The 10,000-nt window shown below is 44.7% G+C and overlaps 1 protein-coding gene across 1 annotated transcript in view; it reads right to left on the bottom strand.

Moving 5' to 3' along the window:
• Positions 1–4,264: 4,264 nt before the first annotated feature.
• The window catches only part of LOC134467651 (protein shisa-6-like), a 177,216-nt gene continuing 171,480 nt past the window's right edge, over positions 4,265–10,000 (bottom strand). The window contains exons 7-9 of the mRNA XM_063221490.1: positions 6,481–6,702; positions 5,622–5,851; positions 4,265–4,882 (exon numbers count right to left, since the gene is read on the bottom strand). Of these exons, the coding sequence (XP_063077560.1) occupies positions 4,265–4,882; positions 5,622–5,851; positions 6,481–6,702 (1,070 nt within the window). The remainder of the gene's footprint in view (positions 4,883–5,621; positions 5,852–6,480; positions 6,703–10,000) is intronic.

Here is a 10,000-nt window from a genome sequence, read left to right as displayed (position 1 = left end):
GGTAGTCCTACTGGGAAAAAGGAGAGGGTGGTGGATGGGCGTGAGTTGCTACTAGGAGGATGAGGGAGGGTAGTGCTAGAGTAAGGGCTTCCGTACACCGGCTCCGACAAAGTGCGGCGCACTTTTGCTTCCGACATAATTCGGACCCCCAAACCGAATTTCACACGAACATTGCATTGATAGTCAATGGGCGGCGCCGACAAAATAGAACTCGTCTCTAATTGCTATCCGACATCGGCCAATGTCCACGGACATCGGCGCCAGTGTGCGTGGTTCTATTGAAAACAATGGAATCGAATTTTAGCTGAGCAGTACTCAGCACTTTGTCGGAGCCGGTGTGCGGAAGCCCTAACAGTAAAAAGGCTACTAGGATGAGGAGGTTACTGCATCGCTGAGCAAGTGCTTGGGTGGGCGGTCGGATGGGCGAGTTTGTGGAAAAAGGAGAGGATGGTGGAGCTGGGAGAGGGGTGCTTCTGAACAGACCAGAGTGGGCTCTGCGTACTCTCCATACATACCCATCATGCACTGCAGTATATTGGTATTACTAATGTTATTGCTATATGCAATTTCCTCTAACAGATATTACAGTAGCTAAATGTATGGTACCGTAACTGTACCCCTACAGTAGCAGTGACTCATGAATGAGTAGACACTGGGTAGAGCGAGAAGTAACCAGGTATGGGTTGTTCTGGGTAGAGCGAGAAGGAACCAGGTATGGGTTGTTCTGGGTCTGGGGAGATTTTTGAATGAACAGTCACTAGGTAGGGCAAGAAGGAACCAGGTACGGGTTGTTTTGGGTAGAGCGAGAAGGAACCGGGTTGCTCTGGGTAGAGCGAGAAGGAACCAGGTATGGGTTGTTCTGGGTAGAGCGAGAAGGAACCAGGTATGGGTTGTTCTGGGTAGAGCGAGAAGGAACCAGGTATGGGTTGTTCTGGGTAGAGCGAGAAGGAACCAGGTATGGGTTGTTCTTTGCCTGGTTAACACCAGACCTAATCACAAGTGAGATTGACTGTCTTTCAGATCGAAACGATTGCGTAGAACTAAAGGCAGTATGGGAGTTCCCATGCTAGGTTACTCTGGGTAGGGGAGAAGATTTGGTTTGGGGTTGAGGAGTTTTTTGGGTATGCGGAGAGGGTTTGGTTATTGTCACCTAAATGCTAATGACCCAGTCTTAATCGGTTACTTAGGAGGACACTCTGCATCCTCATAGCAATGGTTGTTATTGATGCAGTTGAGTGGTTTCAGCAAATACTGAAAAGTTCCGTTAACGGGCCCATCTGCAGTAAGAGGGCGGGATCCAAGCAGGTGCACACTCACTGGGTTGGATGAGGGATTGGATGGCCAGGTAGGAAATGGAGGAAAGGCGCGCGCGCGTGTGTGTGTGCGTGTGTGTGCGTGTGTGTGTGCGCGCGCGTGTGTGTGTATGTGTGTGTGTGTCTGTGTGTGTGTGTGTGTGTGTGTTTGTGTGTGTGTGTGTGTGTGTGATTGTGCACGTGCATGTGCAAGTGTGAGTGATTGATTGTGTGTGTGATTGTGTGGATGGGTGGTGTGTGTACCTCTGTGTGTGTCTGTGTGTGTGTGTGTGTGTACATGTATTTGTGTGTGTGCATAATTGTGTACTGTAGGTGAGTGGTGTGTGTGGGTGCGTGCATGCTGTGTGTTTGCATGTGTGTGTGTGTGTGTGTGTTATTGTGCAGGTGGGTGGGGTAAGGAAAGGTGTGTGTGTGTGCGGGTGGGCGGGGGTGGTGAATGTGGACAGGCACAACAGCAATGGGTTGAACTTGAAACACACAGTACTCCATCACTGTGTTGAAAAGAGCTTTGCCGGCTCTACGCGACTCTAACGGTAGGGCACTCGTCTGCTACGCGGCCGACCCGGGGCTCGATTCTGGCCCGAGTCTTTTGCCAGCCCCTCCTTGTCTCTCTCTCCCCACTCACTTCCTGTCGTAGTCTTCACTGTCCTATCTTGAAATAAAAAAGGCAAAAAGCCCAGAAATTAAAAGGTAACACTTTACTTGATGGCGGTGTCATAAGCATGTCATTGCAGTGTCATAATAGTGTCATGACACAGTCATAGATAAGTCATAAACATTATATCCATGTCATAAACATTTTATGACTGTTGGCCTTAAGTGACATTCGATTATGGCCGGCGTAAAGTAAAGTGTTCCCAATTAAAGAGAAAATAAGAAAAGAGCTCTACCCTCCTAAGAACAAACATTGGCTTCAGATGTTGGTAATGTTTAGAAAAATAAGGATGAATTTTATTTGCAGCTACCACAACAAGCGTTATAATATATCCAGTTGTCTTGTGAGTCACTGAAAAACACAGTCTACAGCCAGATATCAACAGTAGTGGAATATCTATCTATTTATTATTATGTCTCTCTATATATATTCAAATATATCTTTATTATATATAATTTTCTTTTCAAATCGACTCCATTCATCCGATCCTGATCCTACCCATTTCTGGAAGGACACAATTTCACTCTCACACACATTTCAGTTGTTTTATTTAATTGGTCGAATATATGGTTAGTGGGTTTTTTTGCCTAAATCTGCCTTTCACAAAAAACTTGGTGGTTGTGATTGTTTTTTTTTTCTTTAAATTCCATCGACATCTCTAGAAACAGACTATGGCAGTACAAAAAGCCAACCAGACTTACAGTCCATACACAGCTGCTAAAATAGCGTATTTACATTTTTTAAATCTATGCCAAATAACAAAACTGGCCAGTGTTGATTGTGTAGACAAAAGTAAAGAACGACAAAATTAAAAATGCTATGCGTGCTAGCCATCACAGATTCAAAATGCATGAAGTGAATAATAATTTAAAAAAAGACAACAAAAGAAGAAACGAAACGAAACATAACAATGTTCATTCTTTTTATCACTGTTTGTCCTCAAAATTTGATTGTGCTTTTCAAACCCACAAAAAAACCACTTCATTGTGGTGGAAATGGGAGCGTTGTTGTTTCTCAGAGGCACGGACAGAATAGCGCACATCTGTTCATCTTGATGAATCTCTAAAGCTATCTGACGATGACTGAAGGTACAAACAGTTGAGCTATATGTATATATTTATAAAGTTATTACAGTGGTGATTCTCATCTGTGTCCACAGCCTAGAAGACGCCTGAGGGCTCCGTGTTCTCCATTGCTCCCTCTCTCTCTCTCTCTCTCTCTCTCTCTCTCTCTCTCTCTCTCTCTCTCTCTCTCTCTCTCTCTCTCACTACCTCTCTCTCTCTCTCTCTTTCTCTCAGTATCTCTCTCTCTCTCTCTCTCTCTCTTTCTTTCTCTCTCTCCGCCCCCCTCTCTCTCCCTCTCTCTCTCTCTCTCGATGTCTTTTGTTCCCTACCTCTCTTTCTCCCTCTCTCTCCCCCCCCCTTTCTCCCTCTCTCACTATCTTTCACTCCCTACCTCTCTCACCCTCTTTCTCTCTCCCTTTCTCTTTCTCCCTCTCCCCCGCTCTCTTTCGCTGCCTACCGCCGTCTGTTCTCTTTCGTCTTTTCCCTTTCCATCCTTTCACAAGGAAGCCAGTCCACAGCAGCGTCCACAGCAAAGCAAAGCCCTTAAAAATCAGGTGATTTAAAAAGAACAAAAAAAGAGTCGCTTTCTTTTAAAGTGGTTTCTCTTTCACTGTTTACCGAAGATAAAATAGCAAGGTTGGTTGGTGTCTTGATTGGTATGGTGGTCCTTTATGTTCTGTTTCTTTGTTCGTGGTAAAACACAGCATAAGAAAGGTAAGGAAGTGTGAGGTTACGGTTTACGTTGCTCCAGTGGAGAACGGAGAGATAATAGGCAAAGGGCTGAGAAGAGAGAAAACAGTGTAAAGTGAGGCCTCTGCACTGCCCGGCTCTGTCCATACGCACTGGAAACAAAAAGAGACCTCGATTTGTATCTATCTACTACCTGGTTTCTTTCAGTCCGTCTGGGATTGGGTTGCTCTGATTCTGTTCGTGTCTGAGGCAGGGATGCTGGCATCTCTTTTTCTCACACAGCGCTTTCTTTCGTTTATCTCTCCCATACACACACTCTCTCTCTCTCTCTCTCTTCCTTGGTCATTCTCTCTGTTTCTGTCACCATTTCACATTCTCTTATTCACACACTCTCTATTCATCACTCTCTCTCTTCCTTTCAGTCTCTATCGATTTCTCTCCATCTTTTCCCATTCTCTCTCTCTCTCTCTCTCTCTGTGTCTCATTCACTCACTCGCTCCCACTCATAGTCTGTCTCCTCTATCTCCTCGCTGTGTCCATCTTTAAACAGTGACTTCGGTCTTGCTCCCCGTGCGGTAGTGGTGGTGCTGTTGCTGCTGCTGCTGCTGCTGCTGTTGCTGCTGCTGGCTGGGGATAAACTGGAACTGCTCCACCGTCTGCGTGCGTCGCGAGGCGAAGGCCTGCCGCTTTGACGACGTCTGGTTCATGGTGAGCGTGTTGTGTTGCTGTGGCAACTGTTGCCCCGCTAGCTGCTGCTGCTGCTGCTGGCCCGAGGCTGCGCCGGCTCCGGCTGCGGCGACGTTGTTGGAGGCACTGGGATGCGAGTGCATCTTCGTCATCTTGTAGCGGTCCATGAGCGGCGTGGTGGGCACGAAGACGTCCGTGTGCGAGATGGCCCGCGACATGGACTTGTCGGAGAAAATGCTGCCGGCGCCGCCTCTGAAGTCGACGCCCATGACTCCTCCTCCGCTGCGGTACCCTGACGAGCGCTTCATGCCGCCGCCGCCTCCTCCCGACGACATCATGCGGTCGGGCGAGAGCAGGGGGTCCTGGGAGTGCAGCCGGTCCTGCGAGTAGAGCCGCTCGTGCGAGTAGAGCCGGTCATTGGAGTGCAGCCTCTCGTGCGAGTAGTGGTGGCGCTCGTGGGAGTAGAGGCGCTCCTGGCAAGACAAGGCAAAGCAAGGCAAGTTTATTTGTATAGCGCATTTCATATATAAATGCAATATCAATTAGCCTGGGCGAAAGCGACTGTTGACTTTGTCAAACAATCTGGCAAAAGCCAAGAGGAAACCATCTCCGTGGAGGGTGGGAGATGGTTTGCCATTTAAATTCATTGTAGTTCCGAATTCAAATGAAACCCCATATTGTGCTTTATTAGCACGACATACAAATAACAACACAAAAGTGTGACTATAGAGTTACCTTAACCAATCAGTAACGGACTTTCAACCACTAACCACTATCAAATGTTTGCTGATTGGCTAAACGGTGAGAGAACCGAGCTGAAGGCTTTTGCCAAACTATGTGCGGAGCCAAAAATCTTTGGGTGGAGCACATAGGATGGTGTCGCCAGGCTAAATATCAATGTGCTTCACAACAAAATAAAAAGAAAGCAATCAAACAAGAATGAGAGTGAAAGAAAATGTAAACTAATTGAAATTGAGGTAAGACATTAAATAATTAGAATGTGGGTGGGTTCATGCTAAGCGTGCTCAGCCCACCACATATGGGCTTGCATGCCCATGGCGTCACAAGTTCGAGTCCAGTCTGAGTAATATTCTAATCCTACCGTGTCTCTCTCTCCCACTGATTACCTGTCTCAATCATCGACTGGCTTGTCTAAAAAAAGACTAAATGCATTATAAATAAATTAGAAGCAAAGAAAATTTTAAAACACACCTGAGACAGCAGACGCTCATGCGATCGCAGACGCTCGGCGGACAGAAGCTGCTCCTCACTGAGGATGCGGGCGCTGTACGGAGACATTCCGTGCGATGAGGCGGAGGTTGTTACCATGCCAGCGGTGGCATTGGCGTATTCTTGGTGGCGTTGGCGCTCGGGGGACAGCACGCGGTCCTGAGACATGGCGCGCTGCACTCGGCGAGGCTTCTGCCGCTGGGAAGATCCTCCTACAGGATAAAATGATGATCGCAATTATTTTAACAACATCGCCAACAAGCGTGATTAGTAATCACAATCATCAATCATGTATATGTATGTATGTATGTATTTTTAATGCACTACTTTTCAACAAACAACGTAAACCATTTTGCTGGTGTGTTTGGCTTTTTGTCATGTGGAGGATCAATGGTGACAGGAAGGTCCAGTACATGTCCTTCAGACTTGCATCAGACAACAAAAACAAGGAACATGATTTTCATTTCGGTTGATCACTATTACAAAAAAATCACCATTCAAATAAATGATTATAGATTAACAACGAGATTCACCTTAAGTTGAAGTAATACCGTACCATAGCAACTAGCTGGTCCCTTAAGATTCAATGGTAATTGCTATCTTGGAACTAGAATTAACATCACCGGACTATGAGAACGGCTGAAAGAAAAGAAGGAAGGTAAAACTGTTTTTTTAACGAAAGGATAGGTGTAAATTGAGCTTATTTCCAGAAATGGTCTGGTATCACTTTAAAAATGATTTAAAATGGTCATTATTGATTCTTGTACAGACCCACCTCGTCCTGCTTCTCTTTATTATATTATATTATATTATATTATATTATATTATAATTGTTTGGTACCTCCTCCCGATGCTCCTCCTCCTCCTCCCACCGGCTGCTGCTGCTGATGCTGCTGTTGCTGGGCAACCTGATGCTGCGGATGCTGCTGCTGCTGGCTGAGTGCTGGCTGACTTCCCTGGTACTCCTGGTTGCGGAGCACATGCAGCGGCAGGGTGCCGCGAATGGCCAGGTCCGGGAGGTGACGCTTGCGGCTGTAGTACTCGTCCACATCCCTGTCAGCTGCTGAGAGAGTCAAGAGCACATTGCACTGCGGAATGACAAATCTGAAACACACTCAGAAGAACATACCGACATATCGTAAGCTCACACAGTAAGACATGCAGTGTTATTTCAACTCTTAGAGAGTCAATTGAATGTCTTCTCTATGGTGTTTGGTCCCAGAAGGCTCTAAGAGTTGAATTTACACTCTATGTCTTACGTGTGTGCGTATAGCTATGTATTTGCTGTGCATTTCTGAGCACATTGACAAATCATAAGCACTCAGAAAATAGTGTCATTTCCTATGCCCATCAATGTGGATTACTGAGACATCAGATGCTTTCCGTGCAGAAAATATGTTAGAAAATAAAAAATAGAACTGTTAGAAAATAAAAAAGTAAGACAAAACACAACAATGAAGAGTGATTGTAAGCGTAATATTGTGGTCCATATTCTGAGCCTACCGTATACAGTAGGCCTATATACATTTGCAAGACATAGGCCCTTGTAACTGCAAAGGAAGAAGGCAATGTCTGATAAGAGAAAAGGTCACATTGCACAGAGAAAACTGTATGTCATTAGGCACTTTGTATGACTCACTGCACTAATGCAGGGGGGAATATACCCATATATTGTCTCGTGCAAACACAACATTATTCACTGTGGAATTCAAAAGTTTTCCAACTTCCCTTGATACTGTATATACAGCAATGCAGAACATCTTGTTCAATTTAGAAATATATTCCATCAGACCCTATACAGTACATAATCATTTTTTATTCATTTGTGATGTTATGATATTTCATCAACGCATCTTGTGCTGTGTGCCAAGATAGCGGATGCTAGGGATGCAGAAGTGCATCCGTTTCATGGTCGACTGATTATTAGGGATGACAAGGCTGATCGGCTTTGAAAGGATGGTGTTTGGAAAAGCGGATGGATTAAGGGAGGAGGACGAATGAAAGGCAGAACAAACTTTCAACTGTTTTTTTTTTCTTTTTTCTTTTTTTCTCTTCCTCCCGCACTGTTGACGCAGGACAGCTGGGAAAACAATTAAAGGCATCATGCATTGGTCCACAGAGCATGGAAAATTAATTTCTGATACTGAGAGAAAGGGAGGAAGGGAGACAAGAAGAAGAAGAAGAAGAAGAAGAAGAAGAAGAAGAAGAAGAAGAAGAAGAAGAAGAAGAAGAAGAAGAAGAAGAAGAAGAAGAAGACTTAAAGTAAGTAAAGAAACAAAACTTAGGATGAAAGAATATTCGGGAGAGCAAAGAGAGACAAGCATTATTGAGAAAGTAGGAGAGACATAGAGAAAGAGAGAGAGAGAGAGAGAGAGGCCGACAGACAGACAGACAGACAGACAGACAGACAGACAGACAGACAGACTGAGAGATAGACAGGCAGAAGGAGGGAGATTTAAGTATGCAGACAAAGTGAAATAGACGTCGGGAAGAAATATCGTAGAGACAGATGAAGAGAGGAAAAAAGTCAGACAGAAAGACAGAGGTAAAAGAATTAAATAAAGTAAAGCAAGAGAGACTAATTCGGAGTCTGCCGTCCTCTAGCCAATTAGCTGAAAGACAACAGACGGACCTGTTATGAGAATTCACGAAACATGGTGGCAGAGCCGCGAACAGCTTTGGCCGGGCCAGGAACAAATCCCTCTGAATGGGCCCCCCTCCCATCCAATACATACAGTGTAATGACAAGACCCCCATTCAGGGCCCCTGCAACCTTTCTCTGGGCCCAGGACAATTGACCCCGTTGCCACCCCTCCTGTCACCGCCACCTTGCGTGGTGGGCCTTCCCACACAGCTGTGACTAATTGGTGCCCATATGATTTGCGGCCGCCAGATCGGAGGCGTTGTGTGAGCGCCACGTGTAGGCTATGTGAATGTTCCCGACGTTCGAACCGAAGGCATACACATAATAAAGACACACCGTTATTCACTGAAATTTTCAAAACGTACGAAAGAAAGTCTATTTCTGTAACGTGCGTAGGATTTTCAAACACGGAACACAAATCGGTAAACAGTGTTTGGGAGGCATACCAACACAGACAAATCCACACAGACATGTTTCATGTACACACATTCACAGCCACATATTCATAGGGAAAGATATGAAGAGTTCAGATGCAAAACCCCCTAACTCCATTTCTGAAGATCTGCACATTCAATATTTTTAGAGAACCCAGTTGTTGGTTTGGTTTACATTCATGTACTTGATAATACGTACACATAGTTATAGTACATAAATAAAATAAAAACGTATGCAATTTTGATAGCTTTGTATTAAATAAAAATGAATTAAGATTATTTTCTGAAAAGGCACTTAGGGGGTTTTGCATCTGAACCCTTCATATATGGAATCAAAACAGACGAGGAGGAACTCAGACAGACAGGCAGAGCGAAATAGAGAGAGAGAGATAGAGAGAGAGAGAGAGTGTGAGAGAGATACAGACAGAAATAAAGAGAGGGGGTGGGAGTGAGAGAGAGAGAGAAAGAGGGAGAAAGAAAGAGGAAAGAGAGAGAGAGAGAGAGAGAGAGAGAGAGAGAGAGAGAGAGAGAGAGAGAGAGAGAGAGAGAGAGAGAGAGAGAGAGAGAGAGAGAGTGTGTGTGTGTGTGTGTTGGAGAATAAGAACAGGAAGGCAGTGTGCCAGGTGAAGACAGCACTGCACTGCACTGCACTGTGCTGTTCCGAATGCTAATTGCGACTGAAATAATTAGCGGTGGATAATATTCAAATAATGCCTTCCTGTAGCCCGTAATGAGAGCTGTGTGGGGCTAGTAGGCATCAAACCCTCACCCAGTGCCTGCGCCAGCTCTCGACTCGCACTCCCACTATACCTCACTAGGAGCTGTACAGCTCTCCCAAAACAGGCTCTCAAGTGCGATTACAACAGTATTTTCCTCCAGCTGAGAAGTCTGAGGCGGAATTACAGTCGTAGGCTACCATAAATAATGTCATGCCCCTAATACCATAGTTTGGATTTAAGGCAATAACATGGCTAATGTACAGTAAATAAGAATATATTTTACTTCTATAGAATTCTATATACTCTACTATTCTATACTATACTCTTCTATTCATATTATATGAATTAACTCACTTATAAAGCTTAATACCGCTTTTGGAAACGCCATGTAAACACTTCACGATTTGGCAATAAATGTAAGATCAAAGTAAACTCGACGGAACTATTTATCTCTGAATTATTAATTCGGACTAAAAACGTCATGTAAACGTAGCCATTCAGCAAGTAATGTAAGGTGAGGCAATATTCCTGACTTAAATTATAAGCCTGAACTAAACTCTAAAC

The sequence above is a fragment of the Engraulis encrasicolus genome, chromosome 17 (assembly GCF_034702125.1).
Source record: "Engraulis encrasicolus isolate BLACKSEA-1 chromosome 17, IST_EnEncr_1.0, whole genome shotgun sequence".
Classification (NCBI taxonomy): domain Eukaryota; kingdom Metazoa; phylum Chordata; class Actinopteri; order Clupeiformes; family Engraulidae; genus Engraulis; species Engraulis encrasicolus.
The sequence above is the reverse complement of the archived record's forward strand: the minus strand, read 5'-3'. Positions and strand labels throughout refer to the sequence as shown.